Here is a 21,564-nt window from a genome sequence, read left to right on the forward strand (position 1 = left end):
TTGGCTTCTGCTAGAGCTGAGGTGGGGCAAATGGAATCAGTTCCTGAATCACCAGCCATAGCCACCTCCGCTCTCCCCTTGGCCATATAGCCCTCCTGCCGCCCTCCCACCCTGATTCATGAAGCCTGATTCATGCAGCAGTTTGCAGAAGCACTGGGAAACCAGGGGCCCGAGAGCCCTCTGGTGTGCAGGCAAGGGCCCTCCCGGACCCTCCCCAGGGCACACTAGAAGCCCCAGATGGGGCCTGAACTCCCTGCTGACTCCCTTCCTCACCTCATTTAGGTTAATTTCAATCAGCTGGTCATAATGGCAGCCAGGGTCAGGTACTAAGTAATCCTTGAATTCGTCAGCTAGGATGGCAATGTCTGAAATCAACAGGGAGGGAGACTGAAGCCTGTGAAACAGAAATTAGTCCTGAGACCTGATCCATCCATGCATCCATCCACGCATCCATTCGAGCCAAGGTTACCTGGCACCTGCCAAACACCAGGCCCTGGGCACTGGCAGCAAACAAACAAAACAAACAGCACAGGACATTGTCTCTGTCCTAGAGCAGCTGGCTATCTAGTGAAGGAGCTATCAGTGAGCCAGCAGTGACAGTATGATACGACAGACACGCAGAAACATGGGGACACACAAGAAAAGCACTGACTGAGGTTCAGGGTCAGGGAAGGCCTCCTGCAGATGAAAAGAGCTGAGTTTTGAAGAAGTTACTCGGTATTGGTAGGGAGGGACTGGCCTTCCAGGGAGCACTCCATGTGCCCAGTGTTTGGAAGCAAACTGACATGCTCTCCCCAGGGCCCCTGGCACCTGGCTCCACGAACCACTGTTGCTCACCTCCTTCAGGGGCCCCAACGACCCCTCCACCTCGGGCCCCATTTCCAGCTCCGAGCTTCAGAGAAGCCATACTAGAACCTCAGGGAGATTGTGAGGGAGGCTAGGAAAGTGGTTCTTCTTCCAGATGCTTTTTCCTCCTCCCTTGAGAGGGCAGGCAGGCATTGTAAACAGAAATAGATCCATGTCATGTCCATAACTTCCTATAGGCGGCACCAGGGACCAGACCAAGATGACAGCATTCAACCGCCACCCTCTCAGGTGAAACTAAACTCCACTCCTGAGGCAGGGACATCTCAAACTTAGATGCCAGGCTCTTCGAGAAGCTTAGAGCTGTGGACACCCTACTCCGAAACAATGAGACTCAGACAGACACACACAGACACAGACACACACAGACACACACACACACACACGCACACACACACACACACGCACACACACACACACGCAGAGCACTCAAAGAAAACAAAGAAATTGTATTTCAAGCTCCAGAACATTTCTCACACACACACACGCACACGACTTCGTACACCCTTAGGGGCTTTTCAGAGCCTCTGGCACCAGTCCGGAGACACCGGGTTTGAGACCCCCACCCTGAAGGGGAAAGCGTAGCTCGTGACTAGTCTGCCCCCCACCCACCCTGCCCCTCAGGCTCACCTGCCCGGCCTGTCTTGCTCAGGTATTTCTTCATCCTGTGGTTGTAAGGAAACACTGAAGTGGTGGCCCCGATTTCTGCACCCATGTTGCAGATTGTCGCCATGCCTGTAGAGAAACAGAGCCTGTGGGGCTGGCCGAGCAGCTTCTGCTAGACGTGCACACCATCTCCGCACTGAGAAGCAGGCATCATTTCCTCTCACTCACGCGACCACCTAGTGGCAGCCAGCAGGCTCCCGTTGTGGCCCAGAGTTAAAACAAAGGCCAGTGAACAGAGGCCGCTAGGGCCAGAGCTCAGTGTCCCAGCTCTCTCAGAGTGACAAGAACACAGGAGTCAACCTCTCCCAGCCGAGTTCTAGTTCTGGACCTGGCTGACCTGGCCAGACGGCCCAGTTGTTACTGCGTCCACTTTGCAGGTGAGGGAACTGGTTCGGAGAGATCCAAGGTCATAAAGCAAACGTAGGTGCGACGCTCAGGTGTAGGTCCACCTGCCTGGGGTCCAGGCCTGCCCTCTCGGCCGCACCGTGGGGCTACATGGAAATGCTCCTTGCTCCCAGGCTTTCTAGCACAAAGACTGGAATCATGTCCACTGTGTGGACCGCCAAGCCCCACATAGAATGGGTAACGCTCACAGAAAACGTCCTCACTGCTCTCAGGACACCAGCCTCATGGGGTTGCCGGGACATGAGTCTGGGTTTGAGCTGTCAAAGGTAGGAAGGGCCACCTGTAAGAGTGGGTGCTGCCATCACTGGAGGGGTACAGGGACCAGCTGATCGGTAGCTCTGGGGGGCTACTGTGGGGCTGAGGCAGGCATCTGGGGAAGTCTGAACCAGACCACCTCTAAGGCTTAAACCCAGGTCTCCCTGGGTTTCTGAGGGCACCGTGGCCTGGTCACCAGGAGGGATGAGTAGGAAGGGGCCGGTTCCTACCTGGTCTTTGAGATTAACAGGTGAGAGATAATCTCTAATGCGAGGGAAGTGAGTGAAGCTCCAACTGCAGCCAGCGCAGATGTGGGAATGGGGCTGCTTTATGGGTGAAGCCCCAACTAATCCCCCATTCCCACTGTTACCGCCATCTTCCCTGGAATTCTTCTGGATCACTCCAGGTGCCACGGCCAGAGCCCAGCAGCAGAAGTAGGCTTGGCCCTTAACTCTGTGTGGCCTCAGGAAGTTCCCTGCTCCCTTGAGGGCCCTGGACCTCCTCCTCTGTTTCATGAGGGACCTAAACTCAACATGTCCCCTCTGCCTCTAAGCATCCATCTCAAGTCCCCGAACTGGACAGGTTCTCAGGGGAAAGCCATTCACCGCTTCTGTGGCTCAACTACTGGCCCCATCAGGCCCAACACGGGCTGCGGGCCCCGCCACGTGGCTGCCCTCCTCACCAGTGCAGGAGATGGAGTCTACGCCAGGCCCGTGGTACTCCACGATGGCGCCCGTGCCACCTTTCACTGTGAGGATACCCGCCACCTTTAAGATCACATCTTTGGGTGAGGTCCAACCGGAGAGTGAGCCCATCAGCTTCACACCGATCACCTGAATAGGTGGGGCAAGAGAGCAAGTACAGGCCACGCGTCACGTTCCCCGCGTCACGTTCCGACCAGGAAGCTACCTGCTGGAATCCCCGTTCCTGTTTATTTATCCCCGCCTCCCCTCAAAGAGGTTTGAGGCTGACCTAGTCACTCATCCCTTTCATCCACGTCTCCCATTCATCCCCACCAAACACCCTCTGCAGCCACCCTGGACCGAGTCGAGTCCTTCCCCACCCCTCACCTTGGGGCACTTCATCAAACACCCTCTGCAGCCACCCTGGACCGAGTCCTTCCCCACCCCTCACCTTGGGGCACTTCAGCTCCCAGGGGATCCCGGCCATGACGTCCACAGCGTCAGCACCCCCAACTCCAATGCAGATGCCGCCCAGGCCTCCGCCATTGGGGGTATGGGAATCAGTGCCAATCAGAAGAACCCCAGGGTATGCATAGTTTTCCAGAATGATCTGAAAAAGAATCGAAGATCTTAAGGTTAAAAGCCCTCAGCAGAGAATAGAGATAGGGCCCAAAGGGCATCCACGAAACTGCCCCCCGCTGACCCGGGGCCACTGGGTCATTCCCGGGCACTTCTCCAGGACGGGGCCTCTCCAGCGAGGCCCTGAAGAGCCAGGCTGGGGAGATAGGTGCCCTGGGCTGACCCTTCCTGACTGTACGATCTGGGCTTGAAAGTGCCTCCCCGCACCTCAGGCTACAGCAATAAGAACACTCACACCACCCTGACCCCAGGACTGTGGTGAGAACCAGATGAACTAGGATACAAGACTGTGTCCTGCGACAGGCCTGGGGACTAGTGTGACCACTGAAAGGTGTTTCTGATGACAGCTGCTGCCTCACGTGGTGGACGTGTGGAGTGTGCCCACCTAGACTCTCAACAGGGCAGACAATGCTTTCATCACCAGCTCCAGCCCCCAAAGGAAGCCTTAGGGGCCAATGGGAGCTCAGGCCATGAGCTTTTCCACTGCTGAACTGAAAAGTATAGGTGATGCCTCCCCAGCCCCAGGAGCCGGGAGGTGGCTCTGCAAACTGAAGTGGCTCAGTCCAAAAAAATGAGAATTTGCCTCATCGCCTTTTCCATGTCAATGTTCCCTTCAGTGAGATACTCCTCCTAGATGGGAAGGCTCTGGCAGTGAGCACATCCCCCAAAACATCTGATGGAGGTACAGGGTCAGCTCTCCCAGGGCAGCCCTGCCCGCCATCCAGGCACCTGAGGTGCCAGACATGCTGAGGGCTGCAGGATCCCACCGCAAAGCCCCGCCAGGAGTCCCGTGCCCTGGCTCTGAGTTCTGGCCCCACCACCTACTGGTGGTCATGTGCCCTGAGGCAAGTCACTCCTCCTTCCAAGCCTGGACCGCTGTGGTGGCTCAGGGAGATCAGGCACAATAAACTGTAATAGTAGTGCCTGGAAAATGCGTTACTTTTATTTATTTTGCAATGAGCTACTTCAGCTGAGTTTCTGCTGATCTGTCAGATGGAATTATGCCCCCAACACACACATCAATGTTGGGAAGGACGAGTGCGATCAGAGAAGTGAAAGGTTCTGTGGACCATCAGGACCGATGGGACGGCTGGCAGGCTCCCTGGGACATTACAGAAACCCCAGGGCCTCTGCCCGCGCGAGGCATCTGCCCAGCAGACTCGGCAAGGCGCGAGGGCTCCTCCTCCCAGGAGTGCAGAAAGTTAGAAGGCCTGGTTTCTTCCCTGGGGGGTGGCAGCTGGCTGCAAGAATTGGCCAACACAGAGGGAATCTCCAGTGAAAACAACTGCTGGAGAGAACACTAGCTCACTGTTTCATTTCTCTGGCCCACTTTGCCTCGGCCATGTACAAAGATTTAAAACCAGTTCATCCGTAAAGCTCAAGGTTGTAAAAAGACTAATCCATGAAGGCCAGACACACAGAATTCAGCGTGGCCACATGGTGTAGACAAGTGTGCTCCACATCCAGACAGGAGAGGCTAGTGCACATCCAAGGACTACAAAAGGCGTCACAAGGAAGCTGGTTGTGACAGTGACCTCAGTGGTCAGCTGGATATGGCTGGGTGAATGGGGTGGGGTGATGGTCGGAGAAGTGTATTTTAGGCTGAGCTAACATCTAGAACACAAAATTGGAAATTCAGCCATCCACCCACACAACATACATACACACTGAGGAGCTATTCTGTACTGACCTGGCCCTGGGCCCAGTGCTAGGGATGAAGAAATAAGCCACACTCCCTGTGCCCACAAAGCACACTCGGCACATACTAGGGGTATACTGTGAAGGGTCCCAGAGGATCAAACAAGACGGCCCCAACGCCAGGCATGGGGGAGCGCCAGGGGTAACAAGAAGGCAGCCATGTGGAGGAGGCAGATCTGCCAGGACATTCGAAGTGGAGGGAAAGGAGTTAATGTTTGATTTCAGCGCGGGAGGTTAAAGCTCCTGATGGCCCGACGTCGAGAGGGAGAGACAAGTACAGCTGCACAGGATCACAGGGTCCCTGGGCATTTTCTTTTCAAAGGAACAAACGTATCGGGCTGTACACTCAGCTGGTGGTCAGTGGCAGGTGTGAGCTGCCATCACTGACAGCCCCAAACTTTGGCTCGGGAGCTGCCCAAAAGGCCTGGGCATTTGTACTGAGGTGTAAAGAGGGACACTTGGATAGGGGTGTCCTTCACAACAAAAGGCCAAGCTGGGTCCACCTGACTCTCTAGCCCTGCCGCTGAGAGAGGCTTTCTGCTCCTGCACACTGATGTGACCTGCCATTCCCAGGTGCCTCCTGGCAAGGGCGATGGTCTGAAAGGGCAGTGCAGTGAGCCATGGGCTCTGGTTTCAGAGCGGGGCAGTGCTGGGAGCCTACGGGTCAGATTACAGCCTGATTCAGCTCGTCCTGAAAGAGGCCTGGGAAGTGAGCCTGGGGTGGAGGTGGGGAGAAGGGTCACCTTGGAAAGGTGCGGAGAGGCAGGCTGCACAAATGCGGGTGGACACACAACCCAGTGCACGCCCCACGAAGTAGGTCAGTCCTTTGATGAAAAGCTAAGTACCTCTCTCTCCAGAAACACACACAAACACACACACACTCTCTCTCTCTCACGCACACACTTATGGAGACAAAAATGCTGACCAAGAGAAAAGCCATCCTAGGGAAGAACCTGGAAGAACTCTTTGCTGACATAGCCACATGACCTCGTCCTACAGGATACCACAAAGGAGCCCAGTGCTATGTGCCCTGAGAGGGAAGCATCCCGATGTGACGGAGGCTGCAAAGGCCAGACTCCGGGATGCAAATCCTGGCTCCACAATCAGCCGGTTGAGTGCCCCTGGGCAAGTAGATTGCTTCTCTGTGCCTCAGTTTCCTCATGTGTAAGGTGTGAGTAATAAAACCCTCACAGGGTGGTGGTGAGCACTGAGGAAGTCAGGATCTGGAAATGCGAAATCTAGCGCCTGGCATAACAGTGTGCGCTCAGCAGGAGTTAGCACTTGTGGGAAAAGGCAAAACAAAAAAATAACAAAATATTATAATGCTTAGAAGAAAGTGTAGCAAGAAACACTGTCGAACTTAAAATGCTGGTTACCAGGTGGCCAGAAGGGACTACTTAAATTTCTTACGTGGAGAGTGAGAATGTTTAACTTGACATAGTGAAAATTAACTTAAAAATGAAGGAGGAGGGGCCTAAGGGCTGACTGAGATGTCATCCCGTTCCCCCTTGGCCCCTCTAAGCCTCGAGCCCCCTGGTCCCACAGGCCAAGAGGTGCTCTCTGGTTCCCTAAGGGCGGCCCGCCAGCCCCCCACCCCGAAAGGCAGGCCGAGTCCTGCCTTACCTGGTGAATGATGCCGGAGCCAGGCCTCCAGAAGCCCACGCCGTACTTGGCGCCTGCAGTTGCCAGGAAATTATACACTTCTTGGTTTATGTCCTATTGAGACAAATCAATAACCAGAGCAGTAGTAACACAGTTAGCGTCTGGGACGACCCTTGCTCATGCCCTCCTCCCTCAACCTCAGCTCCCCTGTGACTCTGAAATGCGGGCACTGTGCAGACAGGCCCTCTCCCGGAGGCCTGCTACTAATAAATTCAAAAGGGCTTGGATGTCGGCCCAGTCTCAGCTGGCCGGCCTGCGAGAGGAACAAGGGAGCCGAGACGGAGGCCCAGTTCTGTGACGCCTGGCCAAGGAGTGGGTCCAGAACAAGTTCCTTCCCTGCCCTGGGACTCAGTTTCCTTACCTGTAGAAGGAACTGGGCTACATCATCTCCAAGGGGCCCTCTGGCTCTGAGTCCTCCACCAAGGCCAGCAGTGAGGGGCATGCCACCAGAGAGCTATGGTGCTGCTTCTCCATCTAAGCCTCGATGCCTCATCTATAATCCTGGCTGTCATTTACCGAATGCTCACTACAGAAATGGCATCACGCTAAATATCCTCACAACCCATCCCACTGTCATCAAGCCCATTTTACAGAGGCAAAAAGGGAGGCTCAGAGGTGAAACAACTTGCTGAAGATCCCAGAGTTAAACAGAGAAGTCGGAGCTTGAAACCAGGCTTGTGTGACCCTAGAGCTCAAGAGTTACGTTCTCATATAAAACAGGGAGGAGGACGCAAGACTACATCTCAGACCACCGGGGTCAGCATCTGGCACGTCGCAGGTGCTCCATACTTTGTAATATGTTTCATGAGCCCCAGATGAAAGTGTCGAATGGACCATGTTCTGAAACAAATCAACAGTGCGGGCTATGCCCACTCTGCCTGTGATCCGAAGTCAGCTTCCTCAGCGGGGAGGGCAGGGTTCCCCGCACACTAATGTGAGGCCGGGCTTTATCTGGAAGCCATGGCGTGCCACTGGACAGGTGAGATCCCAGTGACAAAAGGGATGGGACCACAGTGGACTGCAGAGTCCCAAAGGAGGAACTAGGAAATGAGACTCACCGGCCTCTGGGCATGGGAGAGCCACACTCCAAGGCAAAGGAGGGCCTCAAGGCCAGCTCCTCGGCCGTCAATAAAACATCCTCGAGACTACGCAGCCCCTTTCCATCTAAACTCCAGAGCAACCATGCACCCTTCTGAGGGCCCATGGTTACCCCAGGAGAAAGCGTGGCAGACAAAGAACCTGGGTCCCCAGAGCAGCCTCTTTCCAATTATTAACAAATCTGCTTTTTCATTTACAAATCAGTCACTTATAAAACTGGTACCAAGAGCAGGAGGCAGGGGTCATGCGGCTGGGTGCGTGTGCACGTGTGTCTGTGCAAGGGGGTGCAGAGGCAGTGGTGGGTGCAGCAGCATGACCTGAACTCAGCCTAGACACCTCTCCAGCTGTCTGCGTGACCCTGGACAGGCCACTCTGCCTCTCTGGGCCCCAACCAAGTATATCTGACCACATCCCTCCCCTGCTTAAACCCTTCGATGACTACAGGATGGTGCCCCGCGCCACCTCATACCACCCCCTCCCCTCTTCCGCACACACAGCCTCAGCCCCATATGTCCCTTTCAACTCCACAAATGCATCAAGTTGCTTCCTGCCTTTGGGCCTTCATATATACTGTTCTCTCTAGAATGTTCTTCTTCCAGTTAACATCGACCTGTCTGCTCAGGTCTCAGTTTACATGTCACACTCTCAAAGAGGCTGTCCTTCCCGCCCCCCAACCAAAGTCTAAATTAGACACCTTTCTACACTCTTACGGAGTCGTGCACTTTCTCTTTATCGCATGTACACAAACTGGCAATTACCTACTTATTTGTGTGACTGTTTAGCTGCCTCCCTACTAGACTCTAAGATCCATGAAGGCGGCCCCTGTCTGTCTTGTTCACACTGAATCCCTAGCACCTGGCACAGTGTCTGGCACATAATTAACGTTGTTAAAGAAATGAGGGAATGAGCTCTGAAACCCCAGGAGTCTGCGAGTCTCATCGCCAGTGGGCAGATTCTGAATCCACAAAGAAGGCCAGACCCTGAAGGTGGTGGCCCTGCTGTGGGCAGTCACCCTGAGAGCTGAACAGGCCCCAGTTCCTGGCCACACCCAGGTCCAGGCACCCCAGGAGCCCCTGTAACCCGATTATCACCGCCGCTGCTAACGTGGCCAGCAGGCGGATTGCTTCAGCTGAATGGAAAAAGAGCCAGTGTACAACCAGGTCACAAACTGCGGGCCAGGGTGGGAAGAAAGGGCTGGAATGGGAACGCTGCCCTGAGTGGTTCCCATGGGCTTGAGAGGCTCTCTATGCTGTGCTGGCCCTGGGAGCCGGAGCACTTTCAACTGCATGCCCCACACTGTGCCCAGCCGGGCTGAGGCCCTGCCAGCATTCAGCTCCTGCCAACGGCCCCCCACGAGCGGCGCCCGCTTCCACTGCAGGAGGTGGGGGGCAGAGGCCCAGAGCTGGGAGAGACCGGCTGTGGCCAAGAGTGGGCACACACAAAGGCACCACGAGCAGAGCCTGGCAAGGGGAAGGGGTCCGGTTTCCTAAGGCATGGTGGGGGGAATTCAGGGTGCCATTCAGCCCCTTCTACCTTGTTAAGCAAAACTCACAGAAGAAGAAAGCCCCGAAGGGGGCCAGGCGGTAAGAGAGCCGGGATCCGTGCCTGGCCCTAGCCGTGGCCCCATGCGGCGTAGGGCTGCACTGTATGGTGCCACAGCCACCTCAGATTTACATGGCAGCCATCAGCCTTCCACCCTGACAGCGCCTTCTGGGTCAGACAAGAGCGTAAGCCAGCACGCACGTGATGCTGGCAGAAACGGGAACTTAAACTGCTCTCTCCAGAGCAACTGGCGGTGGGTATCAGAATCCGATGTCTGCATCGCTTCTCTAATAAACAGAAAAAGGGCTAGAAAAAAATACCTGCTGTGTGGTAAGATTAAGGATGATTTTGCTTTTAGGCTTTCTCTGTATTTTCTAATGTCTTCACAATGAGCAAATGATATTTTTGGAATGAGAAAAGAGCAAAAACATTAAAAAAAAAAAAAAACTAAACCAAAGAGTTCATTCAGAACTTGGAGGCCACGCCTAGTTCGAGGGTTTTGCCTGCCATCCCAGGTCGCGCTCACCGTCCCCCGACACCACCTCCAGCTCACCTTGGCCCGACGCAGGTCTTTCTCACCCCCGAGCTGGGCCTCGATCAGATGGTCACAGTGGATGGTGGACGGCACTGCCACCTTGGGCAGCCCGCTGCTGATGAACTGCAGCATGGCCATCTGGGCCGTGGCATCCTGCATGGCCACGCGGTCGGGCCGCAGCCGCAGGTACGTCTTTCCCCGCTCGATCTCCTGGTTGGCCGGGTCGTCCAGATGTCCATACACGATCTTCTCCGAGAGGGTCAGAGGCCGGTTCAACCTGAGGGGAGAAGGGAGGGGCTGCCTGGTACCGCCTGCATGACCCCTGCCCACCACAGCCACTCCCTCTGCCCGTGGCAATGGTGACAGAGTGTGGGGAGAGGGGATCCTTTACTTCACGAGAGTGGGGACCAATCGGTCACACTCACTGAGGCACTTGCAGTGCGTGACACAGTGCCTGGCATTTAATAGGTATTTCAAAATGATTTGATGAATAAATGAATGACAACACCACAAGAGGTGGCAGGGGTTCTTTTTTAAGGATATTTGACTTTAAAGTATATTAATTACTATTATCTGATTAGCATCTATTACATGTGTATCTCACCATTTACTCTTCATTGTATACTTGTCACTTAAGAAGAGAATGGAGGCACAGCGGAGCGGTGCTGATACCTCAAGTTCGCAGCCAGTCTCACCTTGAACCCTCTACTTATCTCTGTCCATGAACACCTCCCTTATGCCGTCAGCCCTAAGACAGAGGATCTGAGCCAGCGTCCCCCTCACCCAGCCTGCCCTGCCCTCCACCCACGACCTCCGCCTCAGGTGTTAGAGGCCTCCTTACCCTACTGTGCGAAAGCCCTGTCCATCAGCCCCACTTGTTCTCACCCCATGGAGGGAGTCGTGGCTGTCAGCTCTCAAGAACAGAACCCCACATCGCTGCCTCTAGCCTCTCACTGGTCCCCCTCTTCCTTTCCAGATCCCATTTTCCTGTAAGTCCCACCCCTCCCTTCCTCATTAGAGCCAAAATGGGAGTCCAAGTCTGACCCTTCAGGAGGTGCAGCCCCTGCCAGGACTCGACTGCCCCGCCCCCAGCCCCACCCATGTGGACTGAGGTCAGTGCAGGTCAACTCTCAACCACCCACTTCGGGGCCCTGATGGCTCCCTGCTCTGCCCACTCAAGCTGGCTGCCCACGGAGCACAGCAGCACTGCTGGACGTTGACCACTCACGAAGCTTAGGCCAACCCAGAGGCCCGCAGGGAAGGGGCAGAGTTCCACTCACACCCAACAAAGCCAAGAAAAAAGTATCAGGCGAGGAGTCAGAGGCTCTGGGTCCAGACCTGACCCTCTTACTAAACCCACTACGTGATCAGATAAGCAAATGCCCTTCCCAGGGAGGACGCCAACCCATTCTAAAGTCCAGGGCTTCGACTACAACGAGATAACAGAGAGCACTTATAATAAAACAGCTTTACTGAGGTACAATCGGCACGTGATAAACTGCACATACTTAAAGTATATAATTTGATAAGTTCTGACGTAAGTATACACTTGTGAAACCATCACCACAATCAAGAATGAACACATCCATCACCGGCAAAGGTTTCTCTGTGCTCGTCCTCCTGCCCCCACCTCCAAACCGCCACTGATCTGCTTCGTCAGTCGACTGGTTTCACCGCAGCCCTTACTTTTAGTTCAGCATTGCTCGGAACACTAACATACAGAGTTCACTTTATCCTCACAACACAGACGAGGAAACTGAAGCACGGGGAGGTCACAAAGCGAGGGAGCAGCAGGGGGAGGATGCGAGGAGCCAAGCAGTGTGGCTCCACCGTCCGTGCTCTTCCCGCTGCCCTGTCCTGTCTCTCAGTCACGCCTGGCAACGTAGGGGTACTAGGTGTTTAGTCGTATCACTACTGCTATTACCAAGGTGCCTGCTGGGAAAGCAGGAGAACTCCCCTCTGCTGGCCCGAGCTCCAGCTCCTCACTCCCAGGTTCACCTAATCCCTGGAGAGCAAGAGTCCCGCAAGGTGCTGGCTCTGTGGGCAACGGCAGAGCAACTGGCAATTCTGAAAACCTCTCCCAGTTCCGTCATGAGAACCCTGAATAAAAATAGCACTGGCTGAGGTACAGCCTGCCCCGTTCCGGGGCAGCAGCTCCAAGGCTGGCGCACCCGCAGCGACTCAGCGCAAGCAGCACAGCCCCTCTCCCGGGGCCCCAGGGGAGACGAAAAATAGCACATATGCTTTCAAAGACCTTGACAGCAAATGCCTGAAGTTGTATAAAAAAAGCCTGACGATGACAAAAGCCTAAGGGTGAGTTCATCATCACTGTTCCTTGAGGATTAACTGAGGGTGGCAAAATGGGTCCTCTGCGTTTCTTTGTCCCTCAGCTTCACCTAATGACAAAGAGCCAGTTCCCAGGAACAGAACTGGGCCCCTTCTGCCATGGACACAGGGTGGAGGAAGAGTGACCCTCCCTGCAAGGTTTCGGGTCCTCTAAAAACATTCTTAAATCTATTTTAATCCACTAGTGTCCTTTTAGAATAGGCTCACTTCGGCCTTCTTTTTCTACCTAAGGGTTTCTCCACCGTGGCACCACTGACAAGTTTGAGCCAGATGACTCTTGGTTGAAGGGAATGGTAGAGGTAGGTAGGATGTTCCGTCATCTTCCTGGCCTCTGCCTACTAGATAACAGTAAACCCCCACCCTACTTTGAGTTATGACCACTAAAAATGCCTCCAAACATTGCAAAATTCCCCCAGGGGACAAAACCAACACCCCTGCCCCCAGTGAGAACCCCAGCTCTACAGCAACAATGAAAATGAAGCATCCCTTATCTGTACTAATCTGGAAAATGCCGGAAGTTATTGGACTTTTCTGATTAATGCAGGGTTGGAATAAAAAGGCAAAGGACATTTTTTTTTTTTTGGTTAATTTTACTGATAATAATTAACATCCCCCTTCCCCCCCAAAAAAATCCCAGTGTCTTAGAAGGCAGTGTTTTTGGTTAATTTTTAAAGCAAAGACTAAGGGTGAATGATACTCTGTCACATTATCTCAAAGCAAACTTCTATGTTAACTCGCCCTCCAAGCATGACGAACAGCAAGGGAGAAGTGTTTTGCAGACTAAAGGAAAATCCAGCATTTTCCTACTGAGCTGTGGTCTGAGAGCTCCAAAAATAAATGAAATGTTGTTTCCTGGGGAAAAAATATTTGTACAAAGCCCAATATCAATGGGGACAGTGGTTTGCAACCCTGACCACACATTAGAACCAGCTGGGAAACTGGCCAGTGCTCCTCACATTTTGATGAGACTCGAGGCGTCGGAGGGTGCTGTGAACTACAGATTCTGGTGCAGGGGGGCGGGGGCTGGGGCTCGGCATAGCTAGCGAGCTCTCAGGGGATGCCGACACTGCAGATCTGTGGACCACATTGGCAAGCTGCTTCTCCACCTAGGCCTGTTCCTTGGCTGTAAAACGTATATACGCATATCTGTTCTCACTTATTCCCGGTCGCTGTCACCAGGTGGGCAGTTGTTCAAATTCCAGAAGCAGCATCCTTTGGTGCCAGCATCTTAGCCCAGGACCTGGCACACGGGACAGCAGTGCAAAGGCGGCTGTCATTTTACCAGAAGGAGGCACCCAGAAAAGATACACTCGAGATCCTACTTGAACTTTCCTCTGGGTGTCAAGCCTGAGCTCGCCTCCAGACTGCGCACCGCAGAGGAAATACGCCATTCCTCCACCAGGGGCCTGGTGGATCCCAGAAGGCTGGCCCAGAGTCAGCAGTCTGTCCTGGAAAGGGTGCCTAAAAGGGTCAAGCCACAGCACCAGTCTCAGAGACCTTCCCTACGGTCCATATCACCAGGCTTCTTGATAACAGATTTTTCCTTGGCAGAGAGGGCAGCAGGTCCACCACCCACCTGGAATACCTTTGTCAGCAATGACCTTTGTATCCTACGTGCCTTGGTCCTGCCACCATCGTCAGCCACGCTGCCTGAAGGGGACAAGTGGCAGCAGTGGCACCTTTAGCTGTCTCCTCCGCTCCGCTGGCAGCCTTACCGTTTGCGAACAATGTTAATGTTCTTCTCTAGCACGTCATAGCGGATGTAATCATTGGGCTCAAAGTGGCTCATGGCCACCTTGGCCCGTTGGCACAGGACTGAGGCCACATGGTACTGCCGCACACCCAGGGCTTTCTGCAAGAAGAAAGACAACAGCAACTGTCAATGGAGGACTTGGGGTGCTCCACCCCTGATGGACAGCTCAGTGTGGTGAAAAAGTGAGAATTACAGTGCGGAGTTAGTCAGGAACTGCAGCCTCAGTTTCCCCATCTGAGGCATGGGATGATACAGAAGCCACGGGAATACAGCCTGTGCTGGGAGAAAGGGCAAGGGACTTGTAGTCAGAATTGCTGCTATCAAAGTCAAGTTCTATGAACTGAAGAAAATGCCCCATCAATTGAGAGCCAGAGGCGATGAGAAATGGGAACATAACCAGCTCTGGCGATCACAAGGCCACTGGAGAGGTTAAATGAGAACACATGTGAAAGTTGTCATTAAGCTGTAAAGCCCTACCCAAATCCTAGCTGCTGGTCTACCTGCGCTGTAAGTTCCTTAAGGGCTGGGATCAAGCTCTGTCTTATTTATCTCTGTAGCGAGACCACCTAGCACATATTATTCAATAAGTAATTGTCGAACAGATGGAAAATTAATGAGAAAAGCCCCATGCATTACCTTTGGATGTTTCTTATCCCTTCGACAGGCAGTGCCTTATTCCCCGGCCCTTGAACCCGGAACATACTTACTGATTCACTTCTAATAGATAGAGAGAGGCACAGGTGAGGCTATGTGACCTCTGAGGCTAGGTCATAAAAAAGATAGCTTCTACCTGGCTCTCTCTTTGCTGCGTGGGAAGGCAGTGACCATGTTACAACATTGAGGCAGTCCTGGGAGGGGCCCAGCTGGGGAGGAATCAATGCCTGTTGCCAATAAGCAGCGCCACCTTGCCAGGCGCGTGAGCACACCATCTTGCAAGCGACTGCCCCCGCCCCCCGCCCCAGCCCCAGCCCACACCTTCAGATAACCGCAGTCCCGGCTGACACCTGAACTGCAACTTCTTGAGCGACCATGAGCCAGACATACCCAGCCAAGGCACACCCCAATTCCCAGCCTACAGAAACTGAGCGAGAAATGTTTATTGTTGTTTTAAGCCTCTAAGTTTGGGGGCAACAATCTGTTATGCAGCAATAGATAAGTGATTGTTATGAGGGGGTGTTAATTTTAAACTATGGATGACAAACTTCATAGGGTACATTATGACCAGGGAAGAATAAAGAAACCCAAAGAAATGATAGAAGGAAAGGAACAGCTGCTTCTCCTCTAGGTATATTCCCTGTTTAGGGGGTCATACCCGTGGGCAAGGAGAAGGCGAAGCTCAAGCCACTTCCCCTGGCTCCCTTCTTTGGGTCACCTGGACATTTGAATCCAAACCCTGCCAACCTCAGCACCTGAACCAATACAAGTGCACAGCTGCCACTCCCTATTCAGGTCACCCGGTGGTGAGAGCAGACTCCATTAGGACAGCACCCCCAACCGCCACCCACCTACTCGCCACAACAGGACCAAGATCCCAATGCAGACTTCAGATCCGCTTGACCTCCAGCTCAAAACCCACCAAGGGATCCTCACTATCTGCCTCACGTGGGAGGGGTGCAGAACCCACCAATGACACAGCAAAGGACTTTCAACAGCCTGTGCCCAGGAAGAATGTAGTACATGGCAGCTGCAGCTACGACCTGCCCCTTCTGCAGTGGGAAATCTGGGCTTCAGTCGGGCACACCATTTTCTGTCTGAAGCATCTTGGACAATTTACCCTCATTAAACACTCACGTCTACACAGAGTTATTTTGAGGACAGGTGAGATTAAATAAAGTCCTTGGCAATGAATCTACCATTACGCTGTGCATTTACAAGCATACCCTCTGTCTTTCACACAAATGAGAAACTAGGCAAGCTGTTCTGCAACTGGTTTTTATCATTTATCAACAAATCTTACATATCTCTTCAATGTCCACATACAGATCTATCGCTTTCTTTTGGTAAATTAACTGCCCACCCCCTTCCCAATCCACCCTTTGTCTAGATAACCCCCACTGATTCTTCCAACCCAGCTCAAAGCCTATTATATATTCCCACTGATTCCTGACATTCATTTGTGAGAGCTGTCTCCACTAGTTTGCAAGCTCCACTAGGGGAGGAACTGTGTCTGTTTATTCATAACTAATTACCCACGCCCAAACACCAGGTCTGACACACAGGAGGTGTTACATAAATATCAGTCAATTCAACCAATGAATGTTGCGTCTCCTTTACCAACCAGCTCTTTCTTATTGAGCGACATTAAATACAGAGCAGGCTCGGTTAACCTTAAGACAGCAAACTGTTAACAAATCAGTAATTTACCAGTCTCAGATGCTTTTGGTTAGAGTGTAAACAGGTTCAACATTTTTGAAAGACAATTAGGCACGACTTATTAAAATGTAAAATGTCTGTACAGTAGTCCTTCCTTATCTGCAATTTCACTTTCCACAGTTTCGATTATTGGCGGTCGACCGAGGTCCAGAAACGTTAAATGGGAAAGTCCAGAAATAAACAACTCATAAGTTAAAACTGCATCCCATTCCAGTAGCAGGATGAAATCTCACGTCGTCCCGCTCCATCCCTCCCGGTCGCGAACCATCCCTTCGTGCAGCATCTCCATGCTGGACGCGCTCCCTGCCCCTAAGCCACTCAGCCGGCTCGGCTCGTTATCACATCGACTGCCCTGGTTTGCAGCGCTTGTGTTCAAGCCGCCCTTGTTTTACATATAACTTCTATTACCAGTTATTGTTAATTTTATTACCATTTATTGTTAATCTCTTACTTGTCTAACTTATAAATAAACTTTATCACAGGTACGTATGTACAGGAAAAAACATAATATATAAAGGGTTCAGTGCTGTCTGCATCCACTGGAGGTCTTGAAACATACCCCCTGAGATAAGGCGGTGCTGTACCTTTTGACCAGCTTTCTCTCTTCCAGGAAGCTACCTTATAAAAATATATAAATGAGTGTTGAGACTGGCAAGGACGTTCTCTGCAGCATAGTTTTAAAAATACAGCCTTAAAAAACTTGCAATTAAAAAAATTAGTTATGTAACTATGTATGATGGTGGATGTTAACTGGACTTACTGTGATCATTTTGCAATATATTCAAATAGCAGATTATGTTGTACACCTGAAACTAATATAATGCATGTCAATTATACCCCGATCAAAAAATTACATACCAATGTCATAGCCAAAGAGCACCAGCAAATGACCTGCTCATAATTACAACGGGGTCTGCAGAGTGTCATCGGGCTCTCCGTGGCATTCTATGCACCAGACGCACCGAGCCTCAGCCCACCCACTTGGTGCCTGTCTGCACACAACTATGCAACGGGAAAATGAGAAAATTAAGGACAACGTAGCGAGTTTTTTAAAAAGTCAAATTTATTAAGTTTAAAACATGTCCTTTGTTCTGAATCTTTCCTTCCTATACCTTTTTAAAGGGTTAAAAAGGCCCTTTAAAAAATTATACTCATCGAGGTAACATGGTTAATAACATTATCTAGATTTCAGGTGCACATGATAATTCGATAGCTGTATGCCCTATTGCAGGCTCACCACCCAGTCTTCCATTAGCGTTTATTTGACTCCCTTTACTAATCTGCTTTCCCTCCACCCCCTTCTCCTCTGATAACCACTATTCTGTTGCCTGTATCCGTGAGTTTTTGTTTGGTTACTTTTTGTTTCACATTCCACATGAAATCACAGTTTTGTCCTTTTCCAACTGACTTATTTCACTTAGCATACTATTTTCGAGATCCATCCATGTTGTTGCAAATGGCAATATTTCATCTTTTTAGGGCTGAGCAGTATTCCATTGTGTGTGTGTACTGCATCTTCTTTATCCAGTCGTTCATCAATGAACACTTAGGGTTGTTCCACGACTCGGCTACTGTAAATACTGCTACAAAGACCCTTTCTTTTAAGAAACGATGGTGACAGTAGATGCTGATGTGGCTTGTTTTGTTTGTTTTTGTTGTTGCTTTGGTGTTTCTACTTGGAAAAATTTAAAAACCTGCAACTCCATGTTGACACCCCCAATTCTGTATGTACATTTTGGCGCCCTCTATTACGCAACTTTCCCAGAGCAAAGTTGTCTTTGGGGGGCAGTAGCAGTCATTGGAGAAGTAAGATACAGGAGGAAGCAAAAGTTAGAATTTCAATTTTACTCTTATAATCTCGGTAGCAACCAGAAATATGACAAGTGATGAGCAAGGGTTGACCTTGGTGAGAAGCATCCATCTTCACTGTCAATCTCTCCTCCAACCACCACGCCTCACTCATTCATTTATTCATTCACCTGTCCATCCACCAAATAGTTATTAACTACGGGACAAGGGACTGTTCTAGGCACTGGGGATACGGCAATGAATGAAATAGTCCAATACTCCCTACTCTCTTGGGATTGACATTCTGAGAGGTTAAAGGGGGTAAGTGATGGGAAGACAGACAAGTAGAGACAGCGAAACGAATACAACTTCAGTCAGATTAAAATCCTTAGAGAAAATGAAGCAGGAGCAACTGGAAAGGGAGCCCGGAGAGCGGGGAGCTGCAATTTAAAACTGGACAACGGGGAAAGGCTCGATGAGAGTGTGACACTGAATGACAACTTGACGAAAGGTGCGAGCCGACCTGCAGCTAGCTGAAGGAAAGGTACTCCAGACAGAAAGCGTAAAGGGCCTCTGAAGTGAGAAAGCACCGTTGTGTTTCAAGATCGGTAAGGAGAGAGCGTTGTACACCCACACTGATAGCGGCATTACTCACAAGCAACCCAAGTGTCCACTGACGGGGCAATGCGTAAACAAGATGTGGTACATACAATCAATGGAATGAATATTAGTTAGCCTTAAAAAGGAATTTTAAAAGCCTAAGAAATGCTGTCACAAGCTACAACATGGATGAACCTTGACGACGTCAAGCTAAGGAAATAAGCCAGACACAGAAGGATAAAAACTGTATGATCAGAGTATATGAGGTACCTGGAGTAAACAAGTTCACAGAAACAGAAAGCAGAATGGTGATTGCCAGAGGCTGAGGGACAAGGGAAACAGAGTTAGCGTAGAAACGGCCGAAAATGAGGCTAAGACGTAAAACGCAGCCAGGTATCATGAGGGACCTTGTAGGTGGAGGAGAAAAGCACCTTAGCAACCTTGAACCTTATGAGTCTTGGTGGAACACCAGAGGATGGGAGGCCTCTAAGGAGCGAGGAGGCCATCTCCCACTTTCCTCCTTATCTCCCGACATGAGAATCTTTCCTCGTCTCCCAGGATCTGATGAGGTGAGGAGCTTTCTGCCCCGGATCTTTCAGACTAGAGCTGCAGAATATAAGGCCACTCAACTGCAACAAGGTACTCGCAACTTGCAATGCGATTATCCACTCCTTTTGTTTTGGCGTCGTCCCGTTTGGTGTGTGGGACTAGGACCCAGGGGACTGGCACCTTTGGCCTATTTTTCTCACTCTGTATGTAAATAATGAACTGTCTAAATAGTAAAGTGGCTTGTTGTACTTTTAGCGGTTCAATCAGTCAGGCTCTGACCTTGTCCTGTGTGTGTGAGCTTTACAGAAGGACACGTTAAAGGTTTAACTTGACCCCAACGCAATGGGAAGCCACTGAAGTTAAGCAGCATCGTGACCAGATCAGATTTGCATGTTTTACAAAAAAAAAAAAAAAAATCACTGTGGCTGCTCTGTAGATACTACATTGAGGAGGTCCAGAAGTAGAACAGATTGATGGTGACTTATCACATAACATTTGTATTTTGACACCTGAGCCCCTACTCTGTGACACAGATACCAAGAGTAAGAGTCCCTACACTAATACACCTTAGCCTGGCCAGGATCAGCAGGTAATTGTAACCCAGGTGACCTATGAGAGAAGGAAGCACACACAAGGGCAGGAGTGCAGCAGAGAGAACAACGAACTCTGCTTGGGCGCCCCAGCGAGGCTTCAGCAGCGGGCTGTGGAGGATATCTAGGAGTTTGCGAGACACTCAGAGAGGACAAGAAGTATGAAAAAGAAACAGAATCAGCAAGTGAAGTGGGCAGGAGCTATGAATCACTCAAAATGGTGGGAGGTAAAAGACAAAGCAGGAAATGGTGGACGGTCAGCCTAGAAACGGGGCAGGGCTAGGGAGGGTGTGGTTCACCATCCCAAAATTTGAATTATAGCCTGTGGTTTAAGAGAAGCAATGTGGCACAGTGCAAAGAACTTAGATCTAGCTCCGAAGCCCAGCTCTACCATTCACTAGTTGTGTGATCTGAAGCATGTTTTACCTTTGAATCTAGCTTTCTCATTTGGAAAAAGGGAATAATACCTGTAGTAAACATAGGAAGTGATATGACTGGGTCCAAAGAACAATAATTATTATGTCAAATGCTACAAGCAAGTTTTTTTAAAACACAGTGTCTGCTGGGATTTTCCTCTCATTTTAAAAAGCAGGACATATTTCATGGAGAAAATTTAGAAAATACATAAAATACAATTTCACGACTCCCTGAAACCCATCCCGGGATGATACTTACCCATCACCACCCCTACTTCTGTGGGCTGATGCCAAGTACCTGGCAGCATTTAATACTCAGTGGCCCCAAGAGGGGTATCAAACACTGGTTGCATGCTGAATCTACCCCTCCCCAGTCCCTGGCATCATGGTACCCACTATACCCATACTGAGCAGGTGTCATGGCTGAGATTTCCAAGCAAAGGCAATGATAATAATAATTAGTAGTAGTAATAATATTTAATACTTTCTACTGAGTGCCAAGTTATAAGCGCTTTACATGGATGAACAGCCCTACTGTATACGAGCCTCACTTAACGGATGAGGAAACTGAGGGCTGCAGAAGGGTAGTGACTGGTCCAAGGTCTTGCAGATAGAGAATAATCATGTCGGCGTTCAAAGACGGTCTGGCTCTAGAGCACAACACTGAACTCTCCAAGCGTCTCCTGGCAACTCCAAGAACTGAGCTGTACATGAATGAATTAAAGAAATCATATAAAATCAAAATGGAGGATTTGCCGAACTGTTAACAGTGGCTATCCTTGGAGGGTGAAATTATGGAGAACATTTAACTTTTTATGTTTATGTAATTTTGAGCCTTGAACACTGAGCATACATTAATTTTAGAATAAAAAAAATTTAAAATATAAATTTCTTTCTAAGCACCACCCACGCTATTTCCGACAATCTGTGGTCTACTTCAGATTTTTAGATTTTTTTTTTTAAAGAACATGAATGTTTATTCCCTATTATACGAAAGTCAGTGGGCAAAAAAATTTAAAGATTTACAACATAAAGTGTTAACAAGGTTTGGGGAAAACAGTAAGTTCAAATTTGCGTGTTAGAAAATACTAATAAAGTCTTC

The 21,564-nt window shown here is 50.7% G+C and overlaps 1 protein-coding gene and 1 long non-coding RNA gene across 2 annotated transcripts in view; both read right to left on the reverse strand.

Annotated features, from left to right (window-relative positions):
* The window catches only part of ACO2 (aconitase 2), a 41,758-nt gene that overhangs the window by 7,948 nt on the left and 12,246 nt on the right, over nucleotides 1–21,564 (reverse strand). The window contains exons 2-8 of the mRNA XM_006917378.3: nucleotides 14,109–14,245; nucleotides 10,066–10,324; nucleotides 6,834–6,926; nucleotides 3,325–3,483; nucleotides 2,873–3,023; nucleotides 1,495–1,599; nucleotides 274–365 (exon numbers count right to left, since the gene is read on the reverse strand). Coding sequence (XP_006917440.1) covers nucleotides 274–365; nucleotides 1,495–1,599; nucleotides 2,873–3,023; nucleotides 3,325–3,483; nucleotides 6,834–6,926; nucleotides 10,066–10,324; nucleotides 14,109–14,245 — 996 coding nt within the window. The remainder of the gene's footprint in view (nucleotides 1–273; nucleotides 366–1,494; nucleotides 1,600–2,872; nucleotides 3,024–3,324; nucleotides 3,484–6,833; nucleotides 6,927–10,065; nucleotides 10,325–14,108; nucleotides 14,246–21,564) is intronic.
* Nucleotides 20,921–21,564, reverse strand: part of LOC112484231 — a 12,774-nt gene continuing 12,130 nt past the window's right edge. Inside the window, exon 2 of the long non-coding RNA XR_003047952.1 lies at nucleotides 20,921–21,166. This is a non-coding gene — a long non-coding RNA (uncharacterized LOC112484231). The remainder of the gene's footprint in view (nucleotides 21,167–21,564) is intronic.

This window comes from Pteropus alecto, unplaced genomic scaffold, assembly GCF_000325575.1.
Source record: "Pteropus alecto unplaced genomic scaffold, ASM32557v1 scaffold157, whole genome shotgun sequence".
Taxonomy (NCBI): domain Eukaryota; kingdom Metazoa; phylum Chordata; class Mammalia; order Chiroptera; family Pteropodidae; genus Pteropus; species Pteropus alecto.